Consider the following 11,340-nt stretch of genomic DNA (forward strand, 5'->3'; position numbering starts at 1 on the left):
GAGGGTGGGATCTCTACCAACTGGATGTCAACAATGCATTTTTGGATAGGAATCTACATGAAGAAGTGTACATGGAGGTTCCACAAGGTTTAATGGTACCTACTGAAAATCTAGTATGCAAACTTAGGAAGTCACTATATGGTCTAAAACAAGCTAGCAAACAGTGGTATGACAAATTGACAGAATCCTTACATTCTAGGGGTTTCAAACATTCAGCTAGTGATTACTCATTATTCTATAAGAAACATGGGAACTCAGCAGTCTTTGTCGCTGTTTATGTAGATGATGTAATTCTAACTGGTACCAACTTGGAGGAAATCACAGAATTGAATATTTTCCTGCATAATCAATTCAGGATAAAGTATCTTGGAAAGTTACACTATTTTTGGGGTTAGAAATGTTGTACAAGAGTGATGGAGTACTGATTTGGTAAAGAAAATTCACTATGGACCTGCTGAAGGAGTATGATTGCTTGACATACTCCCTTGTTAGTTCTCCACTTGACTCTACCATCAAACTAAGAAATGATGAAGGAACCTTGTTGCCTGACCCAGGGTACTACAGGAAGTTAGTTGGGAAGCTAAATTTCTTAACAAACACAAGACTGGACATAACTTATAGTGTCCAGCATCTGAGCCACTTTATGCAGGCACCAAGGGAACCTCACATAAAGGTAGTTGTTCATGTTTTTGGATACCTGAAGAAAGATCCTACTTTGGGGATATTCTTGTCCAGTGACCCCAGCTATAATGTAAGTGCATATTGTGACTCAGATTAGGCTGCCTGTTCTGATTTCAGAAAATCTGTGAGTGGGTACATTGTGTTGCTTGGGAATAGTCCTATTAGTTGGAAGTCAAGGAAATAAACTATTGTCTCGCTATCCGCTGCTGAGGTAGAGTATAGGTCAATTAGAAAAGTTGTGGGTGAACTGGTATGGATAAAAAGATTACTAGAAGAGCTGACAGTCATGTGTACTAATCCTATAACTGTATTTTGTGATAGTCAAGCAGTTGTTCATATTGCAAGAAATCCTGTGTTCCATGAGAGGATAAAGCATATCGAAGTAGATTGTCATTTTGTCCGGGAAAAGATACAAGATGGGCTAGTTGAACTACATCATATTTTCACCTCTGCTCAATTAGCTGACATCCTAACAAAGGCCCTTACAGGAGTTAAGCACTCTGATCTTCTCAGCAAATTGGCAGTGACTTCCTCACCTCCAACTTGAGGGGAGGGGGGAGGGAGTATTGAGAATAATTGATGTAATATTTTTATGTGTGTAGCTGAGTTAGTTAATCAAGTAGTTGAGTTAGTTAGCTATGTAGTTGAGTTAGTTAGAGTGACATTTTTGTAGTTAGTGGTCACACTTAGTCATATATTATTTTTCCCTCTTAGTCACACATGTATATACATTGTTCAGACATGAGATAATAGATAACTTTCATTTCCCCAATTTCTCGCCTCTGGAACCTTCTTTGAAGCTCGACCTAGCTCATCAATGGAAGGTCTGTGGATTATTGACCTCCATCTTCGATAGAAATCAGAACTTGCTGTAGAACAAGACGCTCAAAAAAACCTTTAGACATGTAGATGTGCTTGTCTCACGAGGATTGTGCGGTCATGTGCCCTTGACGCTCTCAGGACTCAAATACAAGACTTACCTCACTATTTTACGTGCAAAACGTGTGTGATTAACCTTATAAACTTTAAAACCCCTTTATTGACATTTCACACACAAAAATCAAAAGCTCTCGTAGTTATTCACAAATGAGGAATTAAATACTTGCAACTCAAAATCAGAGTCCTAATATAGCATACTCTCCGTCGATGGACACTAACGACTAGTACTTATGGAACCTTTCATTTGAAAATAAATAATCGGTGTTAATATCTCAGCGCATGTTAGCATAAATTTAGTGTTCATACATGTTTATAAGAATATGCTCCAGTTACGTGTTCATAAGTTTCTTATTTTCTCAGTTGACATAAGTTTTAAAAAGTAATAATCTTCAAATAAATTTCGTATGAAATTCTTCCTTCGATAATAAAGTACAATATTATAAATTATTTCTATATTATTAAATTGTTGGAAATATATCATGTTGGAATTGTATTATATGATTGATAATAGTAGCTTTGAAGAGAAAGTTTATGAATTATAGTGCACATAATGATTGATGATCTATTTACTTGTCGAAAGAAAGTTGTAGATACATGATATTACCTTTATAAGATTTGTATTTCTAGGACATTGTAGCTCATTAGAGTCTCATGTTACTTTATACATTTTTGTATTATTCATTACTTATGTTGGCACGCTTACAATTTTTTGTTCAAAAATTTAGTAATATTTTTCACTTTTAAAGTGTGATGCTTCGTGATAGATACCACGTTTTTTTATGGGAACACTAATGTGCCGTAAAATATTAAATAATAATTAAAAATTAATTTGACACAAAAATATCATATTAAAATTTAATATCTAAATCATGCTAATCTAAAATTTCACAAAATTGTACGTATATGGTGAAAATGTCAAATATTTTAGAACAATTTAAAATGGAATAGTGAGTGAGTTGTAAAAGCTACTCCCTCAATTTTAATTTACGTGAATCTATTTGACTGGGTACAGAGTTTAAGAAAAAAATGAAATTTTTTGAAATTTGTGGTCCTAAACAAATAAATACTTTTGAAATTTGTTCTTACCCTCCCCAGACTTCACTTGTGGGATTATACTGGATATTTATTGTTGTGGTCCTAAACAAGTCAATAAGAATGTCACAATATTTACGTGGTTATAAAAGTTTCTTATTAAAATAGAATTATAAGTTTAAACTAAATTGTTTCTAAATTTAGCGAGTAAATGATCATATAAACGGGAACGGACGTATTAAAAGGTATGGACCGCGTAAGGAAAGTTAAACAAACAGCACACGGAGGCAACGGGGCAGTAAACGTTAGCTAAGAAAGAGAAAATTCGGTGGCGTGGGTAGGCTGGCGATTAGCGAACCAAAACCCAACGCTATCAAACAAACGAACAAACTCAGCCCTCTTTTTCTCTTTCTACATTTCGGCAACCAACTAATCTCCTTTTGTTTCGTCAATCATAATCCATGGCAGCAATAGCAAGTCGATTAGATCTATAGCCTTTTGATTTTCCTATATTCAACCCTAAACATTCGCCCATTCAATTTTCTTTGATTCAGTAGTCATGGCTTCCGTGAAATCCTCTCGGTCAAGAGCACACGCGGTCACTCCGTCTAAAGGAATCAACAAAGAAAGCGGCACCAAGCTCGAAGAAAATCTCAACGTCTTCAAATCGGATAATTTCGATGCTGATGCCTTTGTTCAGTCCAAATGTCATTCTCTCAACGAGAAGGTCCAATTCCTCAATTCCCTACTTCTTTTCTTTGATAATAATTGACTGTTGAATTTGCTTAAGTAAACTTATTCACGTGTGATTCATCTAAAATGTTGAGTTTCATTATTTTATTCGATCGGAATTTACCATAGGCCACAGGATTAAATTAATAAATATCTCATATTTATTATGTTGCACGCTCTTTAGCTGCATCACTTAGATACATTTGTATATGATGTAAAATGATGCAATTATGTAGCTCAAGCTTGAAAATTTCTCAATCTAATTTACTTTTCATACGTGTACTTCTTTTTTATTCAACTTAACTACATATTGACGTTCTTTGCAATATCTTGATTTGGATATCAGCTCGATTTAATTCGGAGATTTCATCTCAATATTCTTAGTTATTTACAATAATGCTATTGATGATTGCCAATTTCAGCCTGCCTACTAAATTACTGTAATTGTTTACTAGACTTGTTGTACGAAATGTGGTGAAATGGAAATTTTTGTTAACACTTAACAGTTGAGGATTTCTTCTTTCCTTGAAGCTCCATAATTTGATGAAAAATGAGGCTTTTTCTGAGTCTCTATAAGTTGTTTGAAGAGTTAAAGAGAGACAGAGACTATCGAGGCATTTTCGATTTTCATGTATCTCTTTTCTTGTCTTAGACATCATTGCATTTTGAGAGGAGGAGGGGAGGAATTGTTTCAACATACAGCTTTACATGTGTAAAATGTAATCCCCCCAGTGCATAATTGGGTGGAGAATGATGCTGAATGAGGAGGTATCGGATAACTGACCCATTATCCTGTCATTGGAGGCAAAAATGTATGCAAGGATGAGTCATCTCAAAACTAGAGTAGTTGACAGCGGAAAATGCAAAATAGCGCCAAAGTTTGTTGCGGCTTTAAGGGCAAAGCATAATTAAAGAATTGGCTTTAACGAAAAAGCGCTAATGAAAAAAAACTAACTATGTAATGCAACAAAAATAATTACAAACACAAACAACAATTATTTGGATTAAAGACTGAAGTAACTATAATAAAGTAAAAAGTAACTATAATAAAGCAAAATATTTGAACTAAGAATCATACCAATCAAGTTAAAAGCCATTTTGAACTTCCAATTTTGATGAAAGGAAATAGTTTTATGTTTTCCAAAGCAAGTTTTTGTACTAAATTTCAATTTCTTATTCCTACTCCCGAAAATTTCATTTTATTTTTTTTTAATAATTAATATATCAGTTTACCAACTATATTATCTAATACTGCCATCTTAAACACATAGCCCTTGTCTGATGCAGCACACCCCTTAACACCTTAGCTCCTGCGCTAAAGTTCTACTTAAGCGAGGCTTAGCGCACAACCTTGCTTTAGCTGAGCTTTAGGGCTTAAGTGCGCCTCAAACGAGTTTTTAACAACACTGCCCATAACCCCTTTTATCCCTACATAATGGACTATTTAATTGTTTAGTACCAGAGGAGGTTGTATTAATAGCCAGGGGATGAGAGTCTTACAGAACTAGAATTTAGAAAGACTGATTCATTCTTTTAAATTTTTTTTTTTTAAGAAGAATGATAACCCGTAAATTTTAATTACCGAATTATAGACCCTTTTATTTAACCAAATGTTTATGTGCTTAAACAAACTAAGAATATTGTTGTATGTTTTTTTAACAAAACTAATTTTGTTCACAGAACCGCAGCACCAAGAGGGTACTGATAATATGAAAAATATAACTAGCTTGTCTCCTCTATGTATGAAGGAGTATATGAAGTCTAAGACTATATTAGCATCTTAATAGTATTGTACATTTTATAGTAACCACGACACTCTCTTAGTGCTGGTTTTATGATATCTATAATACTAACAAAAGAAAGTATTATACGTTCTATATTGCTTTGAGGTTTTAGTTTTTAATATTAACAAATCAACAAAAATAAGAAAATATAAATTAGAATTAAAAGAATTATCCGAAGATGTCTTACCCGATGACTTATCCTGGGCGAGGATGACTCATCCAAAGCTATTCGATTATAAATTAACAGTCCGTGAGCCAAAACATTCTCTATTATTCATCGAAAAGCAGACACAAGCAGTTACACTAAGGGGTCGGTCGATAATGCATTAGAGAAAATAATGCATGCATTAGCTTACTAATCCTTGTTTGGTACAATTTTTCAACCTATGTATTACTAATGCAAGTATTAGTTATACAACCTATTTGGTACTATCCTATGTATTATTAATACATAGCAAACCATAGTATTAGCAATACCAAAGCTATTAATGCATGCATTAGCATGGTTAAAGACAAAATTGTCTTTAAATTCCCTTAAAGCTAAAGAATATGGAGGGCATTTTTGTAAACAAGAAAACAACTAAAAATTATGCAATGTATTTTAATTTTTAATACATCGCACCAAATAGTGGATAAGAAATAATCTCTGCATAACTAATGCTTGCATACTAACCCATGCATTACTAATACACCTTATTCAGCACTATTCTTATACACTCTACCAAATGACTCCTAAAGGTTATTATTGCCTCTATTTTACAGAATAGCTTGTTACTAATGCTATCAGTTTACAAAAGAGGCACAGAAAATGCTCAAATTCTACTTCTTTCTCGGCCTGTTTCCCCTTGCTTCTACGTATAATCTATTCTGTTTAGAGGAGGCAATGCCACATGTTACTATACTCCTTGCTACTACATAATTTTCATTAGCACCTTTTCATGAGTGTCACTTTCTCTTGAAAGACGCTCTGAATTTTCATCATGTCACAAGACATGAATAGCTGTTGAGTCAGCTTCATATTTTAAAGTAGTAACGATGTTGCAGCTAGCTATTGTACTCCTTTCTGGTATCATAATTCTCTTTGGCACCTCTTAATGAGTACCACACTTGTTTTGGTGTATGCCCTGAAGTTTGTTCCTGCCACAAAGACTTATAAATCGTCTGAGTCAACTTCATAATACAGTTTGAAACTTTTCATCTTTTGTTTTGACCAACCATAACATCTCCTGCGAGTTGGGACTACAGGTAGTTGCAATGTTGACAAGTCGAACATGGCCATAAAACTGGAAATGGGTGAATGATAAGGATGATAACTACTTCCAGCAGCTACTTTCCCTCCACCAGATTTTGATTGTTCTTTTTTTTTTTTTTTTACATAACCGTGGTGTCTGAGCCAGCTTGCGTGCTTTGATTGTTCTGTTGCTTTCGCAGTCATGGTATGGAGGAAGGAATGCTTTTGAGTGTTAATAGGGAAAAACACTAATTCTCAGAATCTTTTAGATTTGGGAGGGGATTCAGCTCATTTGACTAAATTCATCTATGATATGAAAATGGTTTTAACTGCAAAGTCATATTTGGGTGTCCATAATTTTATCCTTGGTGTTTAAATTCTTTTGTGCAATGACTATGGTGAGGTGTTGATAGAAATGTCCATGTATTTGCAGGAAATAAGGCAGTTGTGCTCGTATCTATTGGATCTGAAAAGGGCTTCTGCTGAGGAAATGCGCAAAAGTGTGTATGCCAACTATACAGCTTTCATTCGGTGAGTCCTTGATGTAGCTGCTATAGGACCCTTCACCCAAACTGAAATACCTATGAATCAACAGAAGTCTCCCATTGGGCATGAAATTCTGACCTGCTACTGACTTTTCAACTGTTTCATATTCTTTATCTGTAGTCTGAGGCAACCTTGACTTCTGTGTTTCATCAATGCTTACTTGCTTTGTACTTCTTTGTCTATATTACTTGCAGCACATCAAAAGAGATATCAGATTTGGAGGGTGAGCTTTCATCCATGAAAAACTTGCTATCTACTCAGGCAACTTTAATTCATGGTCTAGCTGAGGGGGTTCATATTGATTCTTTGTCTGATGATGCTCCTGAGTCTGCCTCCAATGGCTCTTCTAATGATGAAGTCAGGGAGCCTACGGACCTAGAGAAGTGGCTAACGGAGTTTCCTGATCTCCTAGATGTTCTGTTAGCTGAAAGGAGAGTAGATGAAGCATTGTCGAGTCTTGATGAAGGAGAACGCATTGCGTCTGAAGCAAAAGAGAAGAAGACATTGGGTCATGCTGTGCTTTTTTCACTACAAACTGCCATTGCTGAACGTAGGCAAAAGCTAGCTGATCAGCTCGCTGAAATTGCTTGCCAACCTTCTACTCGTGGTGCCGAGCTTCGTGCTGCTATTTCAGCTCTTAAAAAGCTTGGGGATGGCCCCCGTGCTCATAGTTTACTCCTTAATGCTCATTACCAGAAATACCAGTTCAACATGAAAAATCTCCGTCCATCTAGCACCTCTTATGGAGGAGCTTATACTGCCGCCCTTTCACAGCTGGTATTCTCTGCCATTGCTCAAGCAGCGACTGATTCATTGGCTATTTTTGGTAAAGAGCCAGCTTATACATCCGAGCTAGTGATGTGGGCTACTAAGCAGACAGAGGCATTTGCACTTTTGGTCAAAAGGCATGCATTAACTTCATCTGCAGCTGCTGGTGGCTTACGAGCTGCTGCAGAATGTGTTCAAATAGCTTTAGGACACTGTTCTTTATTGGAAGCTCGTGGGCTTGCACTTTGCCCTGTGCTTCTGAAGCTTTTTAGACCTAGTGTTGAGCAAGCGCTAGATGCCAACTTGAAACGAATTGAAGAAAGCACTGCTGCTTTGGCAGCTGCTGATGATTGGGAACTCACGTATCCACCATCTGTTACACGCACATCCGGTAGGCCAGCCGGTGCTGTTCTTGGCTCTACAGGGGCATATCAGCATAAACTTTCAAGTAGTGCTCATCGTTTCAATTTGATGGTTCAGGTAATGCTATTAACAGAACTGATGACCTGATAAAGCTAAATATAATAATATTTCCTCATGAACACCTGCTATTTGGTCATAGACACAGCAGCTTGCCTTAGGTGCTTTCCCTGCTAGCAGAATTGCCCTTTAATCCTCCACAGTGTGCTTAAGTATGTCTTACTAAAAGTCTCATTCGGCTTTTCGGAAAACAATCTTTATCTTCTACTCTATTTATCTGGTAATTTGCAGTTTTTGAGCGCACTTGCATCGGTAGAAGCAGGAAATCTGATTTCCTTGATATGATCATGAAATGACATCACTGCAACATGAAACTGTGATCAACATCTTTTTAGTTGTGAGATCTGAAAATTTTTTATACAGACCGACCTTTATGGAACATCAAAAGAGCACGTTTCTCGCCTTATCATCCCTAGAATATAGATCCAAATTACTTAAACCTTGTTTATGCCAATCTGTAATGTTGATGCCCTGCATTCCCTTTCTCAACTTTGTTACTGGTTCTTGGCTGTGGATATTCAACATAGATTATTTGCAAGATCTTACTCTTTCTCTTATATCAAAGTGTTACTTTTATAGTGTTATCTTGATTTGTTACAATAGATTTAGTGTCAATCTAGTATCAAATTTGTTTCTATTCATAGCATGGCTGGTGCTCAATGTGCTTAAGAAATCATTTTGTGTATGATGTTGTTGCCAATGGTCCTGATGTCTTTTACTTTATTCATTTTGCTACTCCTGCTGCTTATCTAGGATTTCTTTGAGGATGTGGGACCATTGCTAAGTATGCAGTTGGGAGGGAAAGCTTTGGAAGGTCTATTTCAGGTGTTTAATTCTTACGTGAACACACTTATAAGAGCATTACCTGGCTCCATAGAGGACGAGACCAGCTTTGAAGGTTCAGGAAATAAAATTGTTCGCATGGCCGAGACTGAAGCTCAGCAAATTGCTTTGCTTGCAAACGCATCTTTATTGGCAGACGAACTATTGCCACGTGCAGCTATGAAGCTTGCTCCCTTGAATCAGGCTAATTACAAGGATGATCTTCAAAGAAGAGCTTCAGATAGGCAAAGCCGTCACCCGGAGCAAAGGGAATGGAAGAAGCGTCTTGTGAATTCAGTTGACCGGTTAAAGGATAGCTTTTGTCAGCAGCATGCTCTGGATCTTATTTTCACAGAGGAAGGGGACAGCCATCTCTCTGCCGAAATGTATATAAACATGGAGGGGAACGCTGACGAGATAGAATGGTTCCCTTCTCTAATATTCCAGGTGCAGTTTCCTCTTCCTGAGTTTTCTTATGTAATTACATGCCACTTCGAATAATTAGGGTTGTTCAGCTACAAGGTCTGCTGAAAAACTGATGTCTTTATTGTGTGTTAATTAATTACTGCAGCTTGGAGTTTGCACCTGCTTCTTACCAAACATGAGCATTTATTAATCATTAACACTAAGAAAACAATTTTAAGAGCTTAGATCTTCAATTTTTTGGATACTTCATTATCAACACTAAGCAACCAGAAAATGAGATCTCAGCTCTTACACTCTTTGCTTAGTGTTTTTTTTTTAATTTAAAAGGAAAAAACACTAAGCAAACAGTGTAACAGCTGAGATCTCTTTTTCTGGTTACTTATCGTTAACAATATAGTAATCTAAGTTGTAATCGACTAATCGTGATAAGAGCACTCCCTTTTCCTAGTGCCTATTCGTCTTTTTGTATATTAGATTCCAACTTAAATATCCACATCTCGAGGTTTTAGTGGGAGTTCCTGTCTATACATGAGCAACTGTTTATGGTTGATAATCTGTGGTTATTTGTGATTCTGCCAGGAACTTTATGTCAAACTAAACAGAATGGCTGCCATAGCTGCTGATATGTTTGTAGGAAGGGAAAGATTTGCAATATTGTTGTTGATGAGGCTTACAGAAACTGTCATCTTGTGGCTTTCACAAGATCAGAGCTTTTGGGATGATATAGAGGAAGGACCAAGGCCATTGGGTCATCTTGGTCTTCAGCAGGTTTGTAATTACTGGTATCCACTTATCTTGTTTTGCTCCCCACTGCCAATACGTTTTGTAACACTTCATGTTTACCATTGAACTTTTTGTAGTTCTATTTGGATATGAAATTTGTCACATGCTTTGCTTCGCAAGGACGCTACTTATCTAGAAATTTGCTTCGGGTCGTCAATGACATAATCTCTAAAGCAATGTCAGCCTTTGCTTCAACTGGGATGGATCCATATAGGTATAAATTCCCCTCACTTAACGGAATTTCATCCTTTTGCCATTTATCTGATTCTGAGTATTTTTGCGATGCATTAGGGATCACTTCATTTGGTACATAAGAAGAAATAACCCCTATGCTCTGTAGAAGTGTAGATTAATACTACTATGTTTGATTTACGGTATAAAACTCTGCATTTAGGGGGCAGCCGCTTCAACTTATGTTATGACTTACAGAGCAAAATCCTATATAGTCTGTATATCCAAATTATATATTTATGCCTTAACTTAACCGTGGATATTGCTGGCAGTGTTCTCCCTGACGATGATTGGTTCACTGAAATTGCTCAAGATGCGATAGAGAGGCTGAGCGGAAAGCCCAAAGTTGCTAATGGGGAAAGGGATCTGAACAGTCCAACTGCCTCTGTCTCAGCTCAATCTATGTCTTCTGTCAGATCTCACGGGAGTTATTGATGTATAATTAGTTCTACCGTTGTAAAATATGTGATGAATGATTGATTTTGGCTTGGTTAGCAAGCGTATTGATAGAAAGCTTCTCTTGTCTTCCTTTTTTTTTCCTTGATAAATTTGTAGATTGTGCTGGATGGTAGTGAGTTTAGGAAATTCTTTGTAGTGTTCATCAGGCAAGCATTTGGAATTTGTATATGCTGATTTTATTATTTGATCATGAATCCAAAGGCTCTTTGTCTCTTTTATATGTCGTTTACAGTCCTAAAAGAAATTGGTAATATGATGCTACCCGGCGATCGAACCCCTGTGAACAGCTCCCAAAATTGTCGATCTGTAAAGTTCTCTTCGTTTTTCTGAGATTCCTTTCCTATCCAGCTTAAGCCTTGATGCAAATATCACAGGGAGAAACTGTCCAGTTATAATGAAGTTTGGTCAATTATGCTAATGCATGCG

The 11,340-nt window shown here is 36.5% G+C and overlaps 1 protein-coding gene across 1 annotated transcript; it reads left to right on the top strand.

Moving 5' to 3' along the window:
• The first annotated feature begins 2,912 nt into the window (after window positions 1-2,912).
• On the top strand, window positions 2,913-11,132 carry LOC107800394 (exocyst complex component EXO84B). Its single transcript, XM_016623558.2, has 7 exons — window positions 2,913-3,379; window positions 6,833-6,930; window positions 7,140-8,193; window positions 8,947-9,462; window positions 10,021-10,209; window positions 10,302-10,438; window positions 10,728-11,132. Exons 1-7 carry the CDS (start codon window positions 3,212-3,214, stop codon window positions 10,888-10,890), a joined length of 2,325 nt encoding a protein of 774 aa, XP_016479044.1. The 5' UTR covers window positions 2,913-3,211; the 3' UTR covers window positions 10,891-11,132.
• Window positions 11,133-11,340: the final 208 nt, after the last annotated feature.

This window comes from Nicotiana tabacum, chromosome 6 (genome assembly GCF_000715075.1).
Source record: "Nicotiana tabacum cultivar K326 chromosome 6, ASM71507v2, whole genome shotgun sequence".
In the NCBI taxonomy this organism is placed as follows: Eukaryota; Viridiplantae; Streptophyta; class Magnoliopsida; order Solanales; family Solanaceae; genus Nicotiana; species Nicotiana tabacum.

Bases quoted from the DNA above. Each gene is read 5' to 3' on its own strand.
- LOC107800394 (XM_016623558.2), top strand. From the start codon at position 3,212: ATGGCTTCCGTGAAATCCTCTCGGTCAAGAGCACACGCGGTCACTCCG. The intron at 3,380-6,832 runs GTCCAATTCCTC...ATGTATTTGCAG, and splicing joins GTCATTCTCTCAACGAGAAG to GAAATAAGGCAGTTGTGCTC. The intron at 8,194-8,946 runs GTAATGCTATTA...CTGCTTATCTAG, and splicing joins GTTTCAATTTGATGGTTCAG to GATTTCTTTGAGGATGTGGG.